The 26,542-nt window shown below is 35.7% G+C and overlaps 4 protein-coding genes and 1 long non-coding RNA gene across 7 annotated transcripts; 2 read left to right on the top strand and 3 right to left on the bottom strand.

Annotated features, from left to right (window-relative positions):
* Window positions 1-873: 873 nt before the first annotated feature.
* On the bottom strand, window positions 874-5,813 carry LOC135618954 (E3 ubiquitin-protein ligase DIS1). Of its 3 annotated transcripts, XM_065120456.1 has the most exons (5): window positions 5,657-5,789; window positions 4,604-4,695; window positions 3,995-4,234; window positions 3,003-3,389; window positions 874-1,581 (listed from the first exon to the last, which is right to left on the bottom strand). In XM_065120456.1, the coding sequence occupies exons 3-5, from the start codon at window positions 4,202-4,204 to the stop codon at window positions 1,261-1,263; spliced, it is 918 nt and encodes a 305-aa protein (XP_064976528.1). In that variant the 5' UTR covers window positions 4,205-4,234; window positions 4,604-4,695; window positions 5,657-5,789; the 3' UTR covers window positions 874-1,260. The 3 variants fall into 3 exon arrangements, with proteins under 3 accessions (XP_064976528.1, XP_064976527.1, XP_064976533.1); XM_065120455.1 differs by lacking the exon at window positions 4,604-4,695 and having other exon boundaries at window positions 5,657-5,813; XM_065120461.1 differs by lacking the exon at window positions 4,604-4,695 and having other exon boundaries at window positions 5,606-5,771.
* Window positions 5,814-7,567: 1,754 nt separating this feature from the next.
* Window positions 7,568-7,987, bottom strand: LOC135636025 (zinc finger protein KNUCKLES-like). Its single transcript, XM_065147555.1, has one exon. The coding sequence runs from the start codon at window positions 7,985-7,987 to the stop codon at window positions 7,568-7,570; it is 420 nt and encodes a 139-aa protein (XP_065003627.1).
* Window positions 7,988-9,791: 1,804 nt separating this feature from the next.
* On the top strand, window positions 9,792-15,951 carry LOC103977691 (uncharacterized). Its single transcript, XR_010489224.1, has 3 exons — window positions 9,792-9,982; window positions 10,135-10,287; window positions 15,608-15,951. It is a non-coding gene; the product is annotated as an uncharacterized LOC103977691 (long non-coding RNA).
* Window positions 15,952-18,134: 2,183 nt separating this feature from the next.
* Window positions 18,135-20,378, top strand: LOC135618943 (two-component response regulator ORR9-like). The gene is made up of 5 exons (XM_065120434.1): window positions 18,135-18,619; window positions 18,709-18,800; window positions 18,893-18,970; window positions 19,052-19,122; window positions 19,964-20,378. Exons 1-5 carry the CDS (start codon window positions 18,517-18,519, stop codon window positions 20,175-20,177), a joined length of 558 nt encoding a protein of 185 aa, XP_064976506.1. The 5' UTR covers window positions 18,135-18,516; the 3' UTR covers window positions 20,178-20,378.
* Window positions 20,379-22,641: 2,263 nt separating this feature from the next.
* Window positions 22,642-26,132, bottom strand: LOC135618939 (NADPH:quinone oxidoreductase-like). Its single transcript, XM_065120424.1, has 3 exons — window positions 25,970-26,132; window positions 25,689-25,880; window positions 22,642-23,168 (listed from the first exon to the last, which is right to left on the bottom strand). The coding sequence occupies exons 1-3, from the start codon at window positions 26,067-26,069 to the stop codon at window positions 22,864-22,866; spliced, it is 597 nt and encodes a 198-aa protein (XP_064976496.1). The 5' UTR covers window positions 26,070-26,132; the 3' UTR covers window positions 22,642-22,863.
* Window positions 26,133-26,542: the final 410 nt, after the last annotated feature.

Raw genomic sequence — 26,542 nt, 5'->3', positions numbered from 1 at the left:
AAATATTTTCCATTTAACCAATTTTTTGCTTTTTTTTATTCATTTTTAAAATATAATAAAATCTACCAAATTTATTGTAGTGACTTATTGAGACTTGGTAGGCGATTTAATTTTATGTAGAATTTTTTTTAGATTTTAGATTTTTATTTTTTATTTATACGAAATTTATTATAACAAAATAAAATAAATATTTTTTTGTTTTTTATTTATTTTTAAAATATAATAGAATCTATGATATTTATTATAGTAGAAATTTTTTTAGATTTGAATTCCTTTGATTTTCTATATAATCAAATTATTTATTTTTATTATTCCAAATATACTAAAATCAATGAGGTTTATTGTAGCAGCTTAACCAGCCATAGTGCATGAACATTTTTTTCTTGTTATTTACTGAAATATATTTGATGAAGATTTTAAAATTCTAATTTTATTTTTTTGTGTATAATAAAATTATTTCCTTTTTATTCATTTTTCCTAAATGTACTAAAATCTATGAAATTTATTGTAGCAGCTTATTGAGCCAAATACACTAAATTCAGAAGGGGAAAACTCATTGAATCATGTATGAATCTTGAAACATCTACTGTTCATGTTATATGAATCTAGAAAAATAAATATATGCTTCTTTGGGTTTCTCAGGCAGGAAGGATCAGACAGCAGTATGTCAAGATTCAATATACAAACCATAGACAATGAATATTATCATGCAAATATACAGATCTCCCATATGTAAGATCCAACTTTTTTCGAGTAGCACAACACCTCATTATGAGACTTCACAAAGATATCTCCTTGAGAGGAACACACACAAGTAACATCATTTTGTCAATAGAATAAATAGGCTTTCCATGACCGGAAGAGAAATGACAATGAGCTCTGAAAAAGTCATCTGATAATGAAATGGAACTCACATGATCTATGATTTATACATGACTATGACTCAGGAATGCATAATTAACCACAACATAGCTTAACTTCCATGGGACAAAGACAAAAAAAAAAGAAGAAAAGAAGAGAAATATATAGGACAAATTCAACATGACGCACCTAGGATTTGTCAACTACGGTGTAGAATTTATAGCCTAAAAGATGTTCTCATACATTTTAAGCAAGTTCAAACATCAACCGAGCAAAGAAATTTTGCTGCTGATAATACTTAACCTCCCTCCAAAATTCAAATCTAGAGAGACTCGGAGAACTCAATACTCTAGCAATCCATAACGAAAGCAAAAGAGATTGCAACAGAGAATTATATATTCACTGTTCCTTCCAGATCCTCCCAGTTACCCTCAGCTTCAACTCTTTCCGATCCCCTCCAGAGAAAAATAAAGCCATATTTCGCTGGATGATAAGCCCGTCGTAACTGTCTCTCACCTTCCGATGGCTGTCTCTTATGCTTCGAGGCACACCTTGCCAAATTATCTTCCTTCCATAGCCACCAACCTCGAGGCTATAGCTGTAGTTTTTAGCTTCATTATCATCCCCCATAAATCTCAAGAATGCTATGTATACAGGGGCTGTACCCAGCTGAAATGCCTCGAAATGAAGGCAGAAGAACTGTCCAAAGCAACTGAAAACCTAGATAAAACGCCACGTTGTTTCGTTCAGTCCACAAATATGAACAAATGATCCAGAATATGCTATAGGGAACCTAATCAACAAAGATGAGATACTTTGAAAAGCTTTACAGCTACAGCTGCATCCTCAGAAAATCATGAAACAAGCTCCCTCTTACATGCATGCACATATGGGATTTCCCAGTAGATCCAAGAAACTCAAGAACATTGGTACCATTTGGAAATTTTAGTACCCAAGACACAAGCATTCATAGTGTGAACCTAACCAATATTACAATCATAACCAATGAGAAGTAAACCTTTTTCATTTTCTTTAGAAATTCAATATTAGGAACTATCACTTCTGTGAACCTGATAGTTTTAGAGAACAAAATCACTATTGCTGGTCCTAGTAAAGCCCCTACAAAGCTTACATGATGATGAAGATTATATAAGGAACAAAAGCATTATATCACAATTATGTTTGCCTATCCTGGAGATACCACTAAAGTTGCATAGTAATGACTCCTGGACTTAGGTAAACATACCAGCCCATATTTTCCATCCATTGAATGACAAGAGTCAGTCACATGAAATGAGTAATAGTTGTTTTAATTGTAGCAATATTTTGGCAGCAGTATGACCACATTATGATCAAGAACATGTACTTATTTCATATGCCATCTTTTTGGAAATACCTTGTGTCTTCCTACTCTGTATGTAAGAGCTCATGTCATAGTTATAACACAATATAAGCAGTGATGATTTTTCTTCACCCATAGATGTGTCAGAAATGAATTGGATGGCAAGGCATGGTTAATAGTCTCCATGTTTTCTAGATTAGATACAGGAACACATAAAAAATAGCTATCTGTACACAAAATGTCTTATTAGCTTTAAAGCATGACAAGTAAATATGTAATAATTTGATTTCATGGATGAAATTTCAACCTTAACATTGGCACTATGCACCTCAGATATTGTGTTTTTAGATGCAGAGAACTGACATTATAAAATTGGCAGGACTATAATGATGAGAAACTATGTCTAAACAGAGCACCCAGTTCATGACAGTAATTAGGCTGTAGGAAATGATATATATTCCGCAAATAAATTGGAAGAAGAATCGGAGAAAGCTATTAGATCTGACTAAATTGTCAAAAGTCATTTTCATATAATTATAAATGTTAATTGAGAAAGCTTGTAACCCAACCAAGCATTATGATCTTATGAAGCTTTCCTAAAATTGCAAGAACTGCATGACCACTAGCCCAAGAAAATAGGAGAATACGATATGACTGATTTAATTGTAATGTTAACCCAGCAAACAATTTCCTAATAGTACAAAAAGAACATGTAGAAAAATAAGAGGAATAGAAAACAAACATAAAACAAGCTGCAGTTTCTTATAGTGGAAATGAGAAAAGGGATCACGAGATAAACCGTCAGCATCCAAGTTGCATTTTCAACCTCATGCGGATTAGATTTAACATATCTGTGGTTGAAGGAGCTTCCATTGTGCATGTCGACCTTGTGATCATCTTTTAGATGAGTCACCAAATAAGGAATGTCACCAACAACTGTGCACTCAGATCCAGCATAGGGACAATTGTAGGGCCTAAATATGCACTGTGATTCATGTTTCAGTTTGCAGTAGTATGGATATATACCCAAACAACCAAAGCTTTGATATTTGCAGGGCAATTCAAGAGATGCTGCAACCTTCTCCAATGCGAGACATCTTATATTACCCAACTCATGCCTGCAAGTGGGGCATCGATTGTGAACTCTAGGTTTGCATCCAGAACATAAAGTATGACCATTTGAGCACTGCATACAAACAAAAAGGTAGTTATCATTATAAAAGACTTCCATGTATAGCATAATTTTAATTATTTCATAGGAAAAAATAAAGGTATTTTATGTTCTCATTCCAAGGCTATTGTAATGAGAAATTTTGTTGCATTTAATCCTAGATCTTTTACCTTAAACTCACTAAAAAAGGGCTCCTAAATGAAGTATAGTTCAAGGATCATGAATAGAAAATAGAATACTATTCATCAAGAAACCATGAAGTCATCAACTTTAGTCAATGGATTGGTATGACTTTATATATTTAGTGAGTAACCAAATCCTTAATCTATGATAACAATGACATGATAAAAGCAAAAACTGTTCAAGCATATGTGTGGGAATTTGGTACTGCAGTACATGGTGGAAGCGATTGATGAAATCCAAATTCAAATAGGTGAAAAGTTATATCAGTTTTGTCTTATGACCATCAAAATAAAACAATGCAACACAATTAGATTTTGTGCAATAATTAATTTTGAATAAAATCCATAAAAAAAGTATTGGATCAGACACAATATAAAAAAATTATTGTTATGGAATAATGCAAAATGCAAAAAAAGGGAGGCATATATAAATCAGACCTGATGAATAGGAGGGTACATGGCATTTAAGCATACAGGACATTCTAAAAGCTCACGCACACTGCTGGCAACAGAAATATTCGGCTTTGGTGAGTGCTGAACATGGTCATTAACATGCTCACTTACTTCCACCATATCTTCATTTTTAGAAGGATCAATAACCTCAGGGTTGACACTCATATCATCATAGTAAGTAGCATCAAGTGCCATAAGGAGATACTACTGCCCCTTGTCCGTGCCCTGTTTACATAATTAACCAAGTCAGCCAGTCAACTTTGTTTGTACGAAATAAGTTAGTATTGAATGTGAATCAAGAGAAGCGAACAATACATAGGAATAAGCCAAAGTGTATGCGGTATTACTAATAAATCAAACAATGATCATTGTTCAAAGGTGATAGGCAAAATAGATCATTCAGATAAGTCCATCCTGATCTAGCTGGTGCCTTGAGAAGAAAATTGTTAAATAATAATTATATAATTCAATTTAAAAGTTACATAAGCACAATCAACTGTTATGCTTAATAACCATTATGCATAAACTAGAATGTTATGCTCCAACTAATTCATTCCTCTTAATAACAAAGACAAGTAATTGAAGCTGTCTTACTACTTCCTTATCTCTGCACAATCTTCTCACCATTAGGCCAATTTGAGGGTGTTTAACACAGCCAAGTGAGCAACCAAAACAGCCTCTTAATTCTGAAATTATAAGGTGTAAGAACTGAGAAAAATAGTCCAGTTTGCTTTTTTTTTATGTTACCTCTAAAAAGCACATGAAATTTGGAGTAAAAAACATTGGAGACCAAATAGTATGTAGTTATTTCCCCAGTGTCTATTTTTAAGATTTCGATAATGATTAGCCTCAGAAGGTTGTCAAGAAGTGAAGGAAGCAAGGGCGCGGCGCAAGAAATTAGTCTCCAATAAGGACCAAATGAGGCATCTCGACAGGGGCAAGCAGAATAGAGCTAGTAATGCTCAAGCACAAAAACTGAAATAGTCCATGTCAATCCAACTGCCAACCCACTCAGATTAACCCATCACGATCTTTTTGGCCTTATAATTATCATCTCAAACAATCAGCTGCGCATTTAACAGACATAATGCAGTATCTCACTTGTCTCAAACTTAAATGAGAACCAAGCGCAACGAAGGAAAAAAGCCTTCTTGAACATAGAGGACGGAGCGAATAATCAACACTAACCTGTCACGCTAAGAACATCAACGGAGAAAACAGACATCAGATCAACCGACACAACCGCAAAAGAGAATAAAGGGAAGTCAAAGCACGCAACATTCCAACAGATCCGATCAACAAACAACAGAAAACGCAAGAATACATAGTGGAACCAGAACACATAACTTCAAAGAACTCAACTTTTCCTCCGTCAACATCGAGTCCTCCAAAGGGCAAATAGAACGCGAATTGTGAGAACCATGGCGGATCCAAACCTTTGAAAAAAAAAATCCAAAAATTTACGGAAAAGATAGGAGTAAATACAAGCAGACATGAACATACAACAAAATCCAAAAGATTTCCATCGAAAAATTGCAGAAAAAGAAACAAAATCTACACCCAAATATCAGATATTTTCCCTAATCGAACATGAACCTCTAACTCCTCGCAGTCTTGGCCCAAAAAAAGAACAACTTGCAACCGTACCTCTCAAGAGAGGAAGATGGAGAAGAAACAGATCAAGAAGAAGAAGAAGAACGACAACGAGGAACTCAATGCGAAGGAAGGCATTTCACTGACATCGAATTCGAATTAAAGCCGTTCCATCACCCCGCTCCTCTCTCTCTCTCTCTCTCTCGGAGTGCATAAAGATATACATCTCGGGAAGCGAGGGTCAGCGGTCTGCTGTCCCCTCCGGCATCTCGGAACCCCCGTAACCGGTACCTGAACGCACCCAAGGGGCCGCCTTCAAAAAGCGTGCCTCTCAAGTAATTCGAACGCACCACGCCGCAAACTTTACGCGTCCCGGCAGTACGCGAAGGCCCATGGGCAACGTACAACCTTTAGATCCTAATCCGACGGCTGAGGCGCTCACTGTATCAGTTTAGCCTAAATGGATCCCCGCCCTCACGTCCCACGCCCCCATGTGGCCACACGCCTTCACCGCATTCGCTCTCTCTCTCTCTCTCTCTGCGTGCAATCAGTTTTGTCTTCACTCCATCCATCAATCGGTAGGCACTTGACGTGGCTTGTGATTTTGACTCTGATAGAAATAGAGTCTAATCAAATTAATTAGTCACTAATCCACTAAATTAAATTAGTTCATCGTTCATATCATACATAACTAAATGTTTGAGTCGACTACATCAATTTGTTCTACATAAAATGACATCTCAAATCAAATAAATATATTTTGTGATTGAGCATTATTTTACCTAATAAAGAAGCTACAGGAAGATTGATGGAAGAATAAGGATTAGAGGCAGACAAGGCTTTCTTAGAAGGAAGCTAGAAACAAGGCATGTGAACTATAGGTCACCATCCCCAGGAACACAACAACAGTTACCTTCTCCTCCCAAAGGTTCCTACCTTGACCTGTGCCAGAGAGTTTAGTAGTAGTAGATCACCAACATTAATCCATGGCCATGCCCAAGAATGATGATAAAACTCTATCTTCATATTCCAAAAATAGTTATATTTTTCTTCTTGAAATTATATATATATACATATATATATAATAGAGCTTCAACAAGTCATAATAAGGATTAAAGCATGACACATCATCCCCTTTGTCATAGTAATGTTCTTGACACTTGGACTAAATTATTTGTGAAATAGGGAATATTACATCTCTATTCTTGTAATGTTAGCATAATTGAGGTGATAACATGTCCCTCCAAAAATTTCAGATTAATCATTTATAGATGTGACTAACTTTAGCTACTTTGAGCTAAAAGAAGAAGAATATAATACTAATAATAATAATATTATTATTTTTTCAAATATGTCTTACATTCTTACCATCATATGATAAACTTCTAAAGGGTATTAAACTCTAACATTTGGTAGGATATATATATGTTGTATTATAATCTATAGGGGCAAATACACTGTTTCCAAACTCTTCAAGGATAGATTTATAGAGCTTCCTTTAATAAGAGAGTAAAATAAAAAAATCCAAATTCACCTAAGTTTACTAGTCTAATATGCATCACAATAGTCATGGTTAATTAAGTAGTTTCTTAGCTTTTATTTATATTCTACATAATGCATCACTACTAGGAACCTCATAAGTGACAAAAATAAATCTAAGTGTAGATAGAATTAATCTTAACTAGTTATTTGAGAAGAGGAAACACATAGGATACTCCAATTTTTTTCTCTAGTTTTTCCAGCCACATAAGCAAAACACTGATACATCACAATTGTAGTAGCAATTTTCAGTACACTCATAATATTGAATCAAATAACATATGTCTTAAGGCAAATAGAGCATCAGGAATCAAGGATAATACAAGTAATCCATGAAGGATGTCTATCTGCCATATAAGAATAAAAAAACAATATATATTCTGCATGATTGATTTTATTGGACTAGAAAATGGTCCATCCTCATGATTAAAGATGAAGAGTAAGGTCAATTTCATCTTCATCTTGGTCTCCACCATTCTTGACATCAGAAGGATTATGCATCAAGGATGATGAGCCTCCCATGGTTGTTTGCAGTCTGTCTTCTTCTTCAAATCTCATGGTAGGATCATGTTTTGAAGGCTCGTTTTCTGGGAATGCTCCAAGGCAGTCGTACTTTCTCTTGTTGGAGGAAGAAGAAAATGGGAACAGCTTATGAACATTTATACCAGAGAGTGCAGGAAAGAGTGGCACATCAGTTTTGGCTCTTTTGACAGCTTCTCTCTCCTTTCTATGGCTATTTTGATGACCACCAAATGCTTGTTTGCTTGGGAATATCCTGTCACAGAACTGACAGCTGAAACCCCTCCTTCCCTCAGTATGATCCATCCTCAGCTTCTTACCAGCCATTTCAGACACTAGCAAGATTTAATGTGAAAAAACCATGTTAATATGAGGAATGATCCCCTTGTTAAAACTCAAAAATCATGATATGATATGGTGCATGATCACCTTTTTTTTCTTCCCCTTGTATCAGTTTAATGATCATATGTAGTAATGAATCTAAAGTTGAATCTGATGGATCATATCATCCTACATGATCAAGAATAATAAAAATGATGAAGTTACTATTGCAGTGTGTTCATCATGTAGGGTGGCAAACAACAGGCAAGCATAGTATACAATGGTCTACAAGTGATTGTGAAGAGCTAAACATGAAGAACTAAGAAATATGAGTGGAAAAGTGGTGTTCCATTCATAGAGTTTGAAGTCATTGATAACTAGCATGTTCATAAAAGTAGCAACATATAGGATTATTAGCTATATATATACAGATGTTTAGTTAGATCATATGCTGAAAAATTACAAAGGGAACTATTTACTATGGATCACAAATCAAGTAAAACAATAGTAGAGAAGAAAATTAATGTGAAACATATGGTATCTACCTCTAGCTTCTAACAAAGAAGTTTGTGGCTCACAATGGCATCTCTGGTGAATGCAATCCTACCTCTACATGAACCAACAATATATGCTTGCTTAGCTGAACAAGACAAGAACGGAAGGATTTGATGATTGTATGGTAAGTGATTAATTGATAGCAAAATTGGTTTCCTTAAGTAATTTGATTCATCCCCCTTTCAATATCTATAGTAGGAACCCCTTGAACTCATTGTTACCAATTATATGTTTCATGCTTATTATGAACAAATCTATCCGAGTATATTAATACAAATGGTAAGTTATCAATGAAAGGTTACGTTTGTAGTCTCATCTCTTGCACATCAAATTAAGTTCATCTGATATGGAATTGTGGCAAATCCACAATCGTAATTTGAGGCCACAAACTCATACTAGTCCTTGAAGACATATTGATTGTCAACTCAAGTAGTAAATCATATGATTAATCATGATAATAAATATCATAAATTAAATTATGAAGAATCTTTCTTCTGTAACTAAAGTAATGATATGTGCAACAAAATTAGTCTAAGAATATAGATTTAGATGTGTGGGTTTAGTAGAATAGGTAGAATTAATAATATTTTCAACCATGAATAATATTGGTCAAAATTGAATATAATTATCCTGAAACTCACAAAAAAAAGAAGAAGTAAATTTACTGAAATTATACCAATTATAAATATAAATCACTTCAAATATATTTAAATTAATAAATATTCATATAAACCATTAGCATAGTGATGAGTAATTTAAGAGACTTGTGTCTAATTATGAGCCAATTAGGATATTAAAAGAGTAATGTTACACTCATATTCAATACCAAAGTGAATTGAGGATAGCCACAAAAAAACAACTACTAAAATTCAAATATAAACACTTTGAAATAGCTGATTAAGCTAATTGGAATATAAACAAAAGAAAGTAAGTGATAATAATTAAAATGTAATATTAGTTAATTATGATGTTGGGATATGGATAAAGAATACGTAAATAATCATTGTATGAAATGAACAAGGGGGACCCACATGGGTCCCTGCTTTCATATGGATGGTAACGAGTCGGGTGAACGGGTAAGGAAAGTATTGCTCAACGTGAAAATGGCTGGAAACCCTAAAACTGTCACCCGTTGCTCTCGTTCTCTCTCTCAAATGCTATGTGGGTCCCTTGTCTCATAAGGAAGGTAATTTGTTTGGTAACTATGCATGGGTAAGTAAAGTATTGCTGAACGTGAAAATGGCTGCAAACCCTAAATCCTTCACCCGGTGCTCTCTCTCTCTCCACTGTAACCACCCTAGTCCGATCGATCGGGCCATGGCGCTCTGCCTCCTTTTGTACTTGGTCTCCGGCTACTCGGTGTTCCACGCCTACGACGTCGACGAGATCAGATCGGACAGAGCACAGAGGCCTTCCGTAACTTCGTCCTCGACCTCACCCGCTTCGGTAAGGTCGTCAAGCTCGTCGCTTTCCACCCCTTCTCCTTTACCCTGGACGCTCTCAACCAATGCAACGCCATTTCTGAAGGCGAGCTTAAAACAAAAATCGATTTTTTTGTTTATTCCTTTTGCCCCGAATTAAAACTGTGGCAATTTTAGATGTATTTTTTTATGGGGGTGCGGGATTAGGGCTTATTACCGAGGAGCTGAGGAACTTCTTGGAGATTAATTTTCCAAAGGTGAAAAAAAGGGAAGAAGGCAAAGTTCAGCCTTGGCATTGCGGAGCCGAAGGTTGTGTCAGAGATATTTAAGGTGAGTAAGATTTGTTGCCAGAGCAGGCCATTTTCTATGTTTAGCTTCATGTATTAAGCAGGTAGCTGAACGTATACATAAGTGTTTTTACACTTGGAGGCTTGAGCCTTTGGTATAGTTTATACATGAAAACATCAGGAAATTATACTGGCTGTGGAAATTGATTTGATCCATTAAAAGCTTTATCATTTGTGTCAAATTTGGTTTAGTGATCCTGAATAGGATGATGCTGAAATCTAATTGCAAACACATCCCTCTTAAAAGATGCTGCTGCTGTCTGCCACTTATCAGGATGGATCACAACACCTCAATAGTAAAAGTTAACTTGAAATTGGAGATTTAGATGATTAGTTGGTTAGCAATTTCTAGAAATATTGTTCTACTACAAATTTGTAGGGTAATGCAAGTCAAGGTTCACAATTTGTATACTGTACCAGTCAGAACTTGGACCGGTATTGTACCTGTCAGGGCTTGGTAACAGTGTACTAAGTATCGGGGTGGGCAGGTACATACCAAGTTTAAAAAAAAAAAAGCCTGAAGAACAGAAACTGCTTGGTACATAGCTTGTACTGCACTGTACCTGACGATATTGATCCTCTATCGGGTCATACCAATCCTGTACCAGGTGTACTGCACAGTACAGGGCCTGTACCATTCGGTACAAGTCTGGTGTCAGGTGTACTGCCTGGTTTATACTGTCCGTGCACCAGTAACTCTTTTGGACCAGTAAAATACCCTCATACAGAACTGCACCAGGCCGTATTGCAAACCTTGATGCTAGGTATAATACGGGACTCCTGAGTCCTAATCTAATAAACTTGTCCTTTGGATGGTTTCAGATCTTAGCTGTGTCAGTGTACTCGCTGAAACATTAGAACTAGATGTAGCCTTGTTTTCTCAGGTAGAGACATAGAATGTTCTTCTTGTTCTTGTTTTCTTTAAACCTTACAAGATTCAAGTGGAGTCATCTCAGTTACCTTTACAAAAGAAGCTTAAAATTGAACAAGAAAATTAAGATTTTAACACTGTAGTCCTCTTCTTAGATGCAAACTCAAAACAGTCATATAGTATTCTTTTTAATACAACTTGATCTATCTTCAAAACATGTTTTTTTTGTTGTTGGTAAGAAATAACTTGCCTTGGTGCCACTAAACTTACTAAATTGTATACAAAAATATCATTTAAGTGTTATTTTAGTAGACATATGGATCATCTTGTCCTATTCACCAAATAGAAAGAATTTAGTCTTTGAAAGAAAGAAACATAAATTTGTTTTGAGATCAGTTCATGAGGTTCTTACATGTTCCAAATGATATAGAAGTATATGGCACCAGAAACAAGCTATCAGGAGTTAATGGATCTCAGAATACTTTTAATTGGTAATAATCTATCTTATTAATAACTATTAAAGTTTGACATATAAAAATAATGTCTTAGTGCCATTAAAACTTGCGAGTCCTCACCTTAGAAGATATCATGGTCATTTTGTTTCATTTATCAAATACAAAGGATCTATCCACCTATATAAGAATAAAAAAAATTGTTTGGATATCATTTCATGAATTACGTTATTTGACTTGACCTTTGTAACTTGAACATAATTATTTGTAAAATAGGGGATTTTACATCTTTATTTCTGCAAAGTTTACAAATAACATAGTTGCTCTTAGAAATTTTAATGTATCATTCATGTCCCTGCAAAAATTGATATCTTCCATCTAGAAGAAAGATTTAGGTTACTCACTTGTAACTGTGACTAATTTTAGCTAGTTCAAGCGAAAAGAAGAATTATAGAAAAATAATATTTTTTTAAATATCTCTAGCATTCATTCTTACCATTTTTTTAAAACCAACTTCTTCATGGTATTAATGTCAGTTAGAATTTTAATTAATAGTCAAACGACAATCAAATAATAGAGAGAAATAATATTTAGTGGACCATATAGGAGCAAATATAACATTTCCAAATTCTTCAAGGGTAGATATCTACAGCCTCCTTTAATAAAAGAGTAAAATAAGAATCATCAAGTTCTTTCAAGTTTAATAGTTTTATATGCATTGCAATAAGTCATGGCTAATCAAGTAATTCTTCAATTTCTATTTCTATTCCACATAATGCATCAATAATAAGAACCTCATAAGTGATAAAACAAATATTCAAGCAAGAGAAGCCATGTCAAATTAATGTGAAAATGATCTTAACTAGTTGTTTGAAAAGAAGAAATACATAGAGCAATCAGAATCTTTCTCTAGTTGTTCATCCATAGAAGTAAAAACAATGATTGACATCTATAATACTATTATTGTAGTATTGATTTTTCAACAAACTTGTAATATGGAATCGAGTAACATACATCTCAAGGTGCATTGGGAATTATAAGTTAAAGGCATAATCCATGAAGGATGTCTATAATCCATATAAGAATGAAAAACACATGACTACTTTGCATGATTATTTTTATTGGACGAGAAAAGAGTTAATCCCTGTATTCAAATATGAAGATTAAGGTCAATTCTATCTTCATCTTGGTCTGTGCCATTCTTGACATTGCAAGCATTCAACAGAGAAAATGAACCTCCCATGGTTGCTTTCCGTGCTTCTTCTTCTTGAAATCTTATAGTTCGACCGTATTCTGCAGACTCATTGCTGGAAATGTTCCATGGTTGTAGTAGTTTTTCTTGTTGGAGTGAGAAGTACGGGGGAATAGGTTTCTAACACCTGTACCAGAGAGTTGTGGGAGGCATGACACATCTTTTTTGGCTTTTTTAGCAGTGTCCCTCTCCTTTTTATGGATGCTTTGATGAACCCCTAATGCTTGCTTGCATGTGAGTATCCTGTCACATTACTGGTAGCTGTAACTCCTTTGCTCCATAAGATCTGTTCTAAGCTTCTTATCAGCCATTTGATAAACTAGAAAAATATACTAGGAGAAAAACATCTTAAAAGGTGATCTCAGAATTATCTCCTTGTTCAAATTTATAATGACCTTTGTTTTCTTCTACTTATACTAGTTCAATTATCATATAATTGATGAGGCCCCTGTTATGTATAGTTTTGTAGTTGAATATGAAGGATCATATCATCAGAACACTGAACTTGTTGGTACAGAAGAATTGAGAATTTTGTAGGTGCCACCTGATGCTCTGGAAGTAATCAACCTGGTAAATGAAACGAGTGGTCTTCCATGGAGTTTGAAGTTATTAATAAATGATATTTTGAGGCTGGTAAACAATATCAACGTATTAAAAGTTAGGCATAGTCACAAGTGTGATCTGTGTTGCACATAATATATCTAATTTTGGTAAACTGGAGAATTCATCCTACTTGTGGGGATCCGAATTATAGATATTTTTATATATGGAATCATCTGTTACATCACGTGATTAGTCGACGGAAGTTTTACAGAAATGTAACAAGGAGAATGATCAGAACAAAGATCTACATAGGAAAAGAACAAAGAAATAATGTGGACAAGAAATTTAGTTTGATCATTTGCAGAAAAAAGATGACAAAAAGAACTAATTTTTATGAATCACAAATCAAGCAAAACAATAGCATAAACGAAAAATAACGTAGTAAAGAGTAGGGAGTGTGCACACCCACCTTGAAAGGAATTCTTCATGCACAATCATCTACTAGCTTCTAACACAAGAATTTGTGACATGTCTTGCTTGTACATGAACCAACAATATATGCCAGCTGAATGTTACAAGGATGGAAAGATAAGATCATTATATGGTAAATAATCAATTCATAGCAAATTTTCTTTCCTAAGTAATTTGATTCATTCCCCTTTTAACAAAACCCTTGAACTCAGTGTTACCAATTTTATATGCTCATGATGATGAAAATAATAAAAAAAAGGCCTTTTTCTGTTTCCATTGGAAGGTTACAGTTGTAGTTATGGCTTACACTTCAAAATTAATCTGATATCTATTTCTTTACCATCATACTTTGAGGTCACACATATATTAGTCCTTCCAATCAATGGCCACCCACTTTCCTTTGTTACAAGTAATATTAAATATCAAACTTGATAGGAATGCATTATTTAATTCTTTTATTTTGGCAATCATGAAAAATTCATAGCATAAATAAAATTATGAAAAGCCTATCTGTAATGCATTGGGTAGCTAAGTAATAATATGTGTAAAAAATTAGTCCAATGATATCGATTCACATGTGTGAATATAGTAAAATAGTAGAACAATTATTATTTTCATCCTTGAATAATATTTATATTAAGAGGTATAATTTAATTTCACATGTGTTTTAATTTGAAGCAGCTGATTAACCTTAACCATATTGAAATATCAACAAAAGGTAAATGTTAGTAATTGAAATGTAATATTACAAAATTATAATGTTGGAATATAAATAAATAATATGTAAGTAATCATAATTGTATGCAATGAATCATAGACAATGAATTTACCTGGATTCTGGGACCCACATGAGTTCCTGCTCTCATATTTTAGGGGTATGATATGAGGTTTTCAAGTTTCAAATCATTTGTATATGCATGCATGAGGGAAAGGGTGTTGATGGAGTCCTACTGGATCCAATGAACTTATCATGCAGTTTTGCATTCAGGATCCGTATAAATCCTTCAGTATAATTCCTTGTAATCAGACAAAATCTAAATACATTTTGGATCCTTAAACCTATTAATTCAAAAGATGTGCATACCTTCGCATTATTTAGGTTTGGATCACAAAGAACACTAGCAAGTTTTCATACCAGCAAGTCAACTTTATTCTTTTCCACCTTGGAACACCATTAAAGATGCCATCCAGCTATCACTTATGATTGCTGTCTCCTTGAAGATATATAGCAAAATAGCAGCACCCTGACACCCACCACATCCACTGGCGAATCTGTGCCTTCTGCCATGCATTTTCTTCTTATCTTATTTGCCCCAAATGCTTCTTCATAGATTCTGCAGTGTTTCCCTTCCATGTTATTTTTTACTCTATAACTTTGTTGTGCATCTTATCTTATTTGATCCTTATATTCATATATATAGCTAGATCTTACACTCTTTCCTTGATGGAAAGAGAAAAAGGAAAGAATGGACCACCAGAAGGAGGTATCTTGTGAAACAATGATACCATTTGTCTTGATGTGTTATGTGTTGGCCAACTAATAACCAGCATATCAATCTTGATTTATATGCTCACCGCAGATGGACAATGAGAAACACTGGTCTTCATGATTTTTTGTGTAAATTCATAGCTGAAATTTGAGAAGTTGGACAGGATTACTTATCAACTAGCTGCCAATGACTAATTTGTATGAAATTTTTTCTTTTTTTGGCAGGACCCGAGAGTAATGATTCCTTTGTTGACTCGGAGGATCGAGGAGTGACTCCATGACCAACTCAGCTAGAGGTTTAGTGACATATTATACATGATGGATGAAACAAAAACAGTGGATTTGGCTTGTTTATCCTCCCACTAGCAATGCAACACCTTGCTTCATGTCACTCAAGGGATCATTTATTAAACTCATGTATTAGTTTCAAGGACAACAAAATAAAAGATTTGATTTGGTCATGTCCACCTAGGAATGAAATCTGGATCTGGCAAGCCAATGGTACCAAACTGTGGACTCACACCCCCAAACTGATTTGATTAGAAATCTAAATTGGTGTGTTATCTTCACATGATTGCATGTCTGATTTTTCTATTAATTTTCTCCCTCTGTATCAAACAAACTCAGATACATGGTCACAAAGAAGGTACATTATATCTGATCAGAAAGTTCCAAGTCTCATTTACTGAGAACTCATTTCAATCCATGTGGTGATGGGCAGAGCATGAGCAATGCTTTTCAAAGGCCTCGCTCAGCTGCATGCTCGTTGAAAAAGACTGAAGTCATCTGCCCATCGATTGTTGAACAAGGAACAGAAGGTGAGTTCTATTGAGTCTGAAATATTTCCACTGCCTGACTCTCCAAAGCTTGAAGTTCTTTAAGAGCTGTTGAAGTCCTCAAAACTGAGCTTAGCAAGCTATGAATTACTATTAATTTTACACAATCACATTGTTTCAAGACAACTATACATATGTATATTACACAAATTAAGCTACATGGAACAATCCATTGTTCTAGTTCAAAAACAATAATCTGACCAGGTCAAACTCAACATGATTAACCCAATAGGACCTGTGAATCCTCACCTTTTCTTTTCTTTTTTCTTTCTTTCTTTCTTTTGCCTTTTGACTTGTACTGTAGCCAACAACCAAATGTCATTAAAGAAAGCAAGTTCAATGCAACTACACCTCAAAAGCCAATCTTTTTTGCTTTCTATAAAACAAACTGCCATTGGGCCATTTCCAGTTTCTATTTGATGCAGTGGCTATTCTTTTTCGTTGGTTTTGATAAAGGTGTGACAACAAAGTTAATTTGGTGAAGAAAAAGAGAGAGAAGGATGGTGATAATGTTCTATATCAAGCAAATGTCACTTGTTATAGATAAATTTTAATCCAAATGCAAACTACAAATTATGGAGGAATCTTGACCAAAGAGAAATAGTTTGGATATATGTAAATTAAGATTTACGGAGTCATAAGTTGCATCATTCACTTCACAAATTATAATGAAATGCCACATTCAACATACACAAAACTACTTTGTTAGCTTACCAAAATGCCAAGTGATACTTAATTTTGTTATTGGTTACTATATATGTAAATCAAGGGAAAAGCTTTATGGTATGCTTAAAACTTGATGCAAATCCATCCATAATATGAAGAAAACAACAACATAAAAAATAACATATATTTCCCTCCTTTTAGGTTACTCATACTGACACAGTTCTAGGAGTTCCATTATCTCACAACATTAAGCTTTAGCAACCCTCCTCATGACCACAGCAGATATTACTCTACTAGTGCAGTCCAACATGTGATTTGGATGTTCTTGATGAAACAGCATCCTTGTTGACATTTTAATAACCCATGGGAGGGTGAAGACTTGTATCTCTGGAAGCAGATGAGCAGATCAACCTTATTCAATCTAATTAAAAAAAGATCTTAGATGTTTGGCATTTAAAATGCTTTTTCTCCACTGAAGTTTTTAGTTTTGTGGTAACAGATAATTGAAGTGGGTGAGAGGGCCATCAAAGACTTGCTTGATAGCATCATAAGAGTGATTTGAAGAAGCTAATACTAACTTACCAGCTCTTCCAATTTGCTAAGAGATGGTATATATTTGCATGCTATCATCAGAAAACTCATCACCAAAAGGCATGTTTCTTGTGCTGCTTTATCTATCTACCTGCTCATGCATGCATGTTCCAATGCATCCCTTTTCTTATTGCTGATATCAGTCGTGAAGATAAAAGAAGGTGGTGGCTGAAGATTTGGTCTTCTTATGCTATCAAGTCTTGCCAGAGTTTGAGATGTACCAATTATCTGCCAACTATGCATGATTCTGCATTCCTTTCCTTATTACTGAGATCACTTGTGAAGATAAAGAAAGTGCTCTCTAAAGATTTTGGTGTCTTATTAGAGATAAAGAAGGATTGAGGAAGATACATGAGAGAGAGAGAGAGAGAGAGAGAGAGAGAGAGAGAGAGAGAGAAAGAGAGAGACGGGCAAATCTGGAGATATCACATGGAATTGCCTCCCAAATGTCTGTGGGGTAATGTGACATGGCAACGAAGACCACACGATTAAGATTTCACCCAACTGGAAAATGGTGGGGCCAGCTGACATCAGCGTATCTAAGGCCAGAATCAGGTGGGCCACCACCACTGCCACTGCTACCTTTTAAAGCCACCCCAAATCACATGGCTAAAACCATTCGTCGCTAACTTGTCCCTCGGGAACTCCCCAACCCCATTCCCTACCTCACCCTTCACGAGACCCCCACACTACTCTTACGGCTCGAGGAATCATGATCTGTGTGAGTCTTCCTTTAAGTTAACTGCTGCTGAGGGTGGAGTTTAGATATGCCTTGTACTAAGAACAGCGTAAGATCACCAATATATTTCATGTAGTGAGAGAAATACAAGTCTCTATCTTTGTTTGGACATGGGGAGATATGGGTGATATCTGGTGGATCTTCCTTTCCAAGAGGAGGTGGGATTTGGTGGGTTGGAAATTGGCTTATATTTCAGTACCTTGCTGGCTAGTAGAGTCCATTTGGAGTGAAGAAACCGAGACTCCACCTCCTCTGCCTTCTTCTTCTCTAGCTCTTGGCCATTGTTGGGAGGGGGGAAGCTCATGGCTGTTGTTGCAGAAGCCCAATTCCATGTGCTGGCTGTGGATGACAGCCTCATGGACAGGAAACTCATCGAGAGGCTCCTAAAGACTTCTTCCTTCCAAGGTACCAAACCTCTGGTGATGCCAGTGATTCCTGCTTTGAATTGGTTTCCTTTCCTTCTCTCTTTGACAAGTTGGCGGTGGTGCCTGCAGTCACCGCTGTGGATTCTGGGAGCAGGGCTCTTGAAGTCTTGGGGTTGAGCGAGGACCTCACAAGCTCCGCAGCCGTCTCTCCAGCTCACAATGTGATTGCTTTCTTCTTTTCTGTGTCATGGATCCTTTTGTTCTCCCTTTCTTTCGTTTTCTGAAACTGTGATTGTTTCTCTTCTTCTTACAGGAGATCGAGGTAAATCTGGTCATAACAGATTACTGCATGCCTGGGATGACAGGGTATGACCTTCTCAAAAAGATTAAGGTACAGTCGATGCTCCCTCACATTTCCATTTCGTGGACATGTTTCAAGAGATTTATGGGGAGCTTGTTCATTTCACATCAGGGTTCATCATCTTTGAAGGACATCCCAGTAGTGATCATGTCATCCGAAAATGTGCCTTCCAGGATAAACAGGTGAGGAATGATCAGCAAATTCCTTCCTTGTGGTGGCAATTTCTTTTGGAAAAGTTGCTTGAGATATGATGATATTTACCAGGAAGATATATGATGTTCTTGAAGATTCTGAAATAATTACTCTTGGTTGGTTGCTTGTCACAGTCATGCATTTGGCTATCATTCATCAGAGGAAAAATTCCCTCAAACTTTTAGGCCATAAATCCTGCTTGAATTAAACATTTGCATCATTATTTAAAAGATTTATTTTTTTGATTGAAACATCCTGATTGACACCAACAAAATCAAAATACAAGAAGAGAAATTCAACTACTCTTCTTGATTCTGGAAAGAATATTATTCTTGATGTCAAATTTGGTAAAAGGGTCCTTTTTGGTGCTCATGAATGAAGCAATACATTCTGATGTGATGATGGGACTTGATATTGCCAATGCGAACTGGAGAGGTTTTCTTCCTTCAATTAAGAACCCTTGATAAAAGGAAAAAGAAGCAGATTTGGGTTCTGCATTAATTAGAACCTTCTGATATCTCTCTATGCTTGCCCATAATTGAGGAACTTGTGGTCCTATGCATTTTTATTCCAATAAATTTTATGTGATGGAAAAGTTGCCTAGATGTCATCTGTTCTTGTGGTCAAATCAGGGAAGGAATCAGGGGAAAAGACAATCCTTTTCTGCAACTTAGTCAAACATGTCATAATCTTTTCCTTGCTCTTGTTAGATTTGCTCAATATTCTGAAGTTGATGTGATGAGAAAAAGAAGGGGAGAGAGAGAGACCCCACCTGTGGTGTCTGTATCTTTACATCTAAGGTGGAATTGCTTTGATGTGTGCTGCTCGCAGATGCCTGGAAGGAGGAGCAGAAGAATTCTTCCTGAAGCCAGTGCAGCTCTCAGACATGAAAAGACTCAGGCCTCACATACTGAAGGGGAAATCAAAAGAGCAGCAGCTACAACAAGAAGAAACCAGCATCACCAGCAACAAAAGAAAAGCCAGGGATGACGAACTCTCACCAGAGAGGAGAAGACCGAGACTGTCTAATAATAGCTTGATATGATTACACACATTCATCAACCAGAAAGATCATTAGTTCCTTTTTCAGGTAGCATTAGTGTTGCCAGGAAATTTACATACAAATACCTCCAAATGATGCAAATTTTGTGCTGCTCGAAGCTATCGAGAATTAGGAAATGTAAATTGTTGAAGGATGAAGTCGATAATAAACTAGATTTATGAAAAACTACATCGAGTTGCCTCATGCTGTCTGATATCATTGTTTCTTCTGCATCTTGGAAAAAAAAAAGGAACTAGAAATAATCTGATTGGATAGTACACTAGTAAAGCTTCTGATTCAGGCTTTTGCTCAGTAAAATGATGGAAATGTCAGGAGCAACAGGTTGAGCTAATGTACATCTTTTTGTTGCTAGTAAGCACCAATACAAAGCAATAGTAACAAGAGGGATATCAGTAAAGTTCAACACTTTTGACATTTCAGAGAATCTAGATTCAGTCAGTCTAAAACAATATAAAATGCATCCTTGCAGGAAAAGATTGTGAAAATTCCAACATTATTCTTCTATACTTTCGGCAAAACTTAGAATTTAGTATTCGCAAGCCAAAGTAAAGTTTGAAGCTAAGGATTGAGTTCTTGCTTTGAGTTTACATGTCTGTGCAGCAAGAGAAGAATGCAAATAATTTAAGTACTTGTATCACTGCATCAGAATATATGTTTCCTCTCATATTAGAACAGGATAATAAACCAAGAACAGATTAGTGATGCAGTAATCACTCTGAGAACAATAAAAAAAAAAGAAGGCCACTACATTAAAAAGAAAGAGTCAATGTTGCAAGTCTATCTTCTGGTCAAGATATGTTTGGTGAAACTTCAACTTGGAGATCTAGAATGACTTCACCTATCAAATCCAATGATGGAACCACATTGAAGGAAGACCCTCATCCATGATGTCAACGAAAACAGGATGGAAAACTTGGGTAGAAGTTTCCAAGTTGATTACCAGCATATGGAAAGGAAATCTAGAAGACTTGACTCGAGGCCTCTTGCAAGACTCATCTTAACTGAAGTCCAAAGTTTAAGCTTATTTAAGTTGTGGGTTGATAATATAAAAGCTCCACTTTCTTTGATCTCTTAACTATATAAACTACTCTTAATCTTATCTCAATCTTTACTTTACACATGATTTCTTTTCAACATTCAAGTCTATCACGTCTCCCTAAGATTATTCTTTTATATTTGTCAGTATATTTGTCTATTATGATGCAGCTCATCTTCACTTAAATCAAATCTAGTAGGAATAGATCATTATGATAAATGCTAAATGCTAAATAAGTTGTCTTTCAATATGAGGCAGAGTTCAGGATTCAATATATCTACTGGAAGCTCTAACTAAAACAGAGCTCTTTCAAGTAGCAGACCACAGGCCATCCCCAAGATGCCTCCATCTGCATTCTGCAAGTGTGATGAGGTTTATGCTACTTAAGCAGTCATCAAGAACAAGGTGGAAATAATTTATGTGGAATTTTAGTAAGGAGATTTTTTTTTCCCTGAGTACTCACTATTACAGCGTGATTAAAAGGGAAGCAGCAAAACTGATGAAATGACATAACATGTGACAATATACAGTTTACATAGGCATTCTCTAGTGGTGTAATGGCATGCAGGCAATAGTCGTTATTCTGAGAATTTCATGTTCATTTCCTTGATTATAAGCAATATATAGTCCGAATAAACGTTCATATCAGACTATCTTATGCAGAACTTTTTTGAGAATTTAATGGTCATTTGCTTACAGACATATGATATAGTGCAAATTCTTGGAAAAGAAAAGCCCCTATTTTATGAATTTCCATTTTTTCAATAATATCGTAATTTCCCTCAAACTATAAAGATGACTTCTTTTGGTGGAACATATGAAGAAAAATAGTACAAAGATATTTCTATAAGGGAAGAAAAATTAAGCATTCTATGAAAATTTCAAAAGGAGACGCATTTAGCAGGAAAAAAGATGAAAGATGAGGCTTTTTTTTTTTAAGAATTCACGCAAAATAATATAGTGTAGATGAGGTCTTTTTTTTTTTTTGGAGGAAAATGACTAACTCATAAGTCTGACCTACATATGGATCATACCAAAAAGGCATTTTATAGGTGGATGTTGTTCTCCTTGGTGATAGATAAAAGATACATGTAGGCAAACCAAAAAGGAAGATATGGGTAAAGATTTGCTTTTGTAAGGACATACAATATCCATAAAAATATTTATGGAAACCTGTTGAATAAGCAATAATGGAAAGTAATTAAATCTTGGACCTAAATCAATCTTGGGTGTCCATCAGATAGATATGATATCAGTATATTTAAGATATAGTGTTCAACATCATAAAGAGAGAGAAAAAGAAAAAAGAAAATTGAACACAGATTTCTACCAATATATATTGTCCATTATATGGTTCATGGTCAGACTGGAAACACTGATAGCAACAAATCAATTTGATGAGACGCTGGATAAAAATAATAACATTAAATTGCAGAGTCATTGAACAGTACAACAAGCTTAAAAGAAAAATCACATGACCTCCTGCTTATTTTAGTAAAATAACCAAATGTAGCCAGATAAATAACACAGGAAACATAATTATAGTAAATCCAGCAAATATTGTCTGCTTAATAACACAAACACTTATATCGCTTCAATTGGTCAACTGCAATGTTCAGTTGATCTAAATATTCAGCATTTGTTCTGAAGCCGAAGGGTGAAAGCCTTGAGCGATAAAAGCAGTTGCTTTAGCCGTTCTTTAATCTCAGGATCAATAAGATTTCCATCTCTGTCAAATTTTGGTGGAGGCTGGAATGCATGGACAAAGAGTTCCGGCTTGTTGATGAAATGAAGATCCAGAAAAACTCCAACCTGGCGAAGATGGAGCTGAGAGTTTCCTCCTCCAAAACCACCACCAGCGCTTATAATAGCAGCAGGCTTGTCTGCCATTACGTTTGGAGGTCTTGATGCCCAGTCAATAGCATTCTTCAAAGGACCTACATATAAACAAGAAAAAAGGGTGAACACATCTATAAACCTGTTTTGTACTTTTGTGGGGATCTGACAAAATGCACATTTCATCCAAAATCATCTATCTGAATATCCTGAACTAGTTGATGCTACCAAAGGGAGTGTGATGATGCCATACACATATGTAAGAGACTCCAACCCATCATGAAATTGCTAGATTTAAGTGAATGCAGATGGACAATTTAATCTGATACTAAGAGAAAAAGCAACATCTAGAATCTGCAACACATGTAAGACCCTTCTTTTATGAATACTAATAATTGAATGTTAGTTTACTACCTAAGCATTCTTGAGCTTATTTAACTTAAAGAAAATGTTTATCAGGTTTTCAACTCGATCTTGCTTGCCAACTTAGATTAATGTCTTATAGAGGCTCATTATGCCAGCATGCCAAGCTAATCGACTCACAATATCGGGAAATACATTGAAATTTTAGTAGAGAAAGAATGATCACTAATAGGTTCATAACATTGTCCACTTAGTGCAACAGATGATCATTTTCATTGCCAAAGTTTGATGAACATGTACAGATTCAAAACCATTACAACCATGGTAACTGACATACAGGGCATGAGATGTGAATTATACCTTACACATCATTCCAATCATTTTTGCCATTCCTACAATTGTGGTATAATAAACTTGGCATAAAGTAAGAAGTGTTAGAGGAAATCCTCTATCCTGTGGTAAGTGGATAAAATTTAGTTTTATAGCCTGAGAAGTGCTTAACATTAAACATCTCTTCGAAATAGCACTGTATTACTGATCTAGGATATGAAGCATAAGGGTATGCCATAAAAGGACCAGCCTAGAAGGATGACATGAACACATGGAGGAACAAAGCTATCTTGTGAGTTTCTTCTTTCCTTTATTTATCATTATTCCTTTCATTGTTCACCTAAATATAATAATCTATAATCAGTATGTAGCTATTCAAAAAATTATGTATCAAGGTTTTAAATACCAATCTAATATTGATTTCAACAACCTATCAAATTGGCATGCTACCACCATATACCAATATGTAGAGCAACATTAAGAACCTGTACATCCCAAAATAACAGGAAAGATAATAAAAACAAAGAAATATTAGAGAAATTCTAAGCTGTATGACCTGCTGCCAGTGCTTATTTGGGCAGTCCTATATGATCCAAAATAACTAGAAAAATGATAAAAATAAAACAAAATATGAGTGGCACCAAGCAATTCCAAGCTGTATGATCTGCTGCCAATTTTTATTTGAACAGCTATTATAAACCATGGTGTCTGTGGTTTCGGAGTTTTAAGAGTTTCGAAGTGTTTTGTATGCTGGATCAAGGATATCAATGGAAGTTATAGGTTGTAACTCATCAATATAGGGACATATCTAATACCAATTTCAGAAAAATATATCTTGCAAAGGATGTAAAAATTACTTCATGTTTCTGGTACTAAATCACCAGAAATGATGAAGGTTGCTATTATTTAATATCAGTTTCATAGAACTATATCTTGCAAAGAACAAAAAAAATTGGCTTGATCCTTCCTTGCAGAAGGCTTTACCATTTAATTCATGAACGAAAAGCCAATCAAACTAAATCTAAAGCAAAAGTGTGTCCGTCTGCATTAGTGTTATCAAGGACATACTTACAGGGCGCATCAAAGAATTCCCTGCACATTCACTACAAAATCATTTAGTTTGTGCAAGGCTAAGATGTCTACGAGAACAAATAATTTAACAGACAAAGTGGCATCAGAAAATATATAAAAAGATCAAAAGAATCCGCAACATAATCGAAAGAAATGATCTTTAACAGAGCACAGAGCAGCAGCTATGAAGACGATCAAACGAGAACCAATAGTATTTAATGTTGGGCTGATGGCCCATATTCAGCCCATGTGGGCTTTATCAGCCCACAGCTCACACCCCCTCTTAACCTAACCCTAATTAAGATTAGGGGGGTGTGGTGGCTGCGTTTTAGAGACAGATTAAAGCTATAAAAAGGCAGCAACGAGGCAGATCTTGGGAGCGACGAGATTCCAAAGAGAAGAAGGAGAACAAGGCAGAAGAGGAAGAGAAAGAAAGGGAAGAAGACAAGGACAACGCAGAGAGACTGTTCACAATCATCTAGCAGTGTTCTCATCTCAGGTTAGATCAAATCTACAGTAGGCTCTTGCTATGATTACTTGGGAGGTTTTAGATATTGTGGGCAGTAACGTGATCCTTGTATCCCAGTTATTCTCTTGTGGTTGTTGCTTGGGTTTTGGGCAAGAGATTGAGATTTGTATATTCATTATTCTCATAGTGGATTATCTCTAGCTTGCCCCGTGGTTTTTACCCTTCACATTGAAGGGGTTTTCCACGTATATCTTGGTGTTCTGTTTGATTGTGTTTCCATTTTATTCCGCTGCGTATTTTGGTCTTCTAGTATTTGTTCCTATACAAAGGTTATTCCTGTTTATATCCCCATCATTGAAGGCAAGTTTGGATTTGGATGGTGGGTTACCCGTGAAGGAGTAGTTGTACTCGGGCGAAGCCAATAGGATGGCGTCGGCTCCGCGGATCGTCTGCCGGAAGGCCTCCACGGGCTCGGGGAACGTGCCATCAACCTCGAGGTCGGTGTTGACGAAGGGGAGCGGCGCGATGTCCACGTACTCGATCGTCATGCCCTCGATGGACTCGTCGCATAGCTGAATGGCTACGGAGGAAGAAGAACAGAGAAAGGGAATCAGAACTAACAGCTTCACAAGGAAGAGGGCAACGGGAAGAGGGTTGAGGGTGGCTTGCCGGAGCGGATGAGGCCGCGGTTCATGGAAGCCTTGCGGAGGGAACCGCAGAGCGCTGCCACCTTCACAATCGGTTTCGTCGCCAAAGCCGCCGCTTCCATCTCCTCTCTCTCTCTCTCTCTCGGCTTGCCTCCCTCGATCGCCGCAACGGATGCTCTGCTGGTGCAAGGCATCGGCCTTTAATATATAGATATCATATTCCCATTGTTTCGGGCTATGTTTGGAACGACATAAATATTATTGTAAAAGTAAAATGGGCATTTTACCGGATGCCTTTTTTCGCTCCGACGAAATTATTCAGACATTGACTCGATTTGACTTTTGGACAGAATGAACGTATTTTTTTAGGATGAACTGATTTTATAAAATTTTATTTAATCAAATTATACTCTAATTTTAATTAAATTATTTTTAATCTTTGAACCTATTAATTTTTTAAAATTTAAATAATTAATTATCATAAAATTATTAAAAAATATATATATATTATTAATCATCTTAGAATCATATCCTGTCAGTTCTATAAGAGTTTTTATTATATTTTTTATTTGTTAAAGTTTGAATTTATTTAGTG

The sequence above is a fragment of the Musa acuminata genome, chromosome BXJ1-3 (assembly GCF_036884655.1).
Source record: "Musa acuminata AAA Group cultivar baxijiao chromosome BXJ1-3, Cavendish_Baxijiao_AAA, whole genome shotgun sequence".
NCBI lineage: Eukaryota > Viridiplantae > Streptophyta > Magnoliopsida > Zingiberales > Musaceae > Musa > Musa acuminata.
Note: the sequence above shows the minus strand (reverse complement) of the source record. Positions and strands in the feature narration are given on the sequence as shown.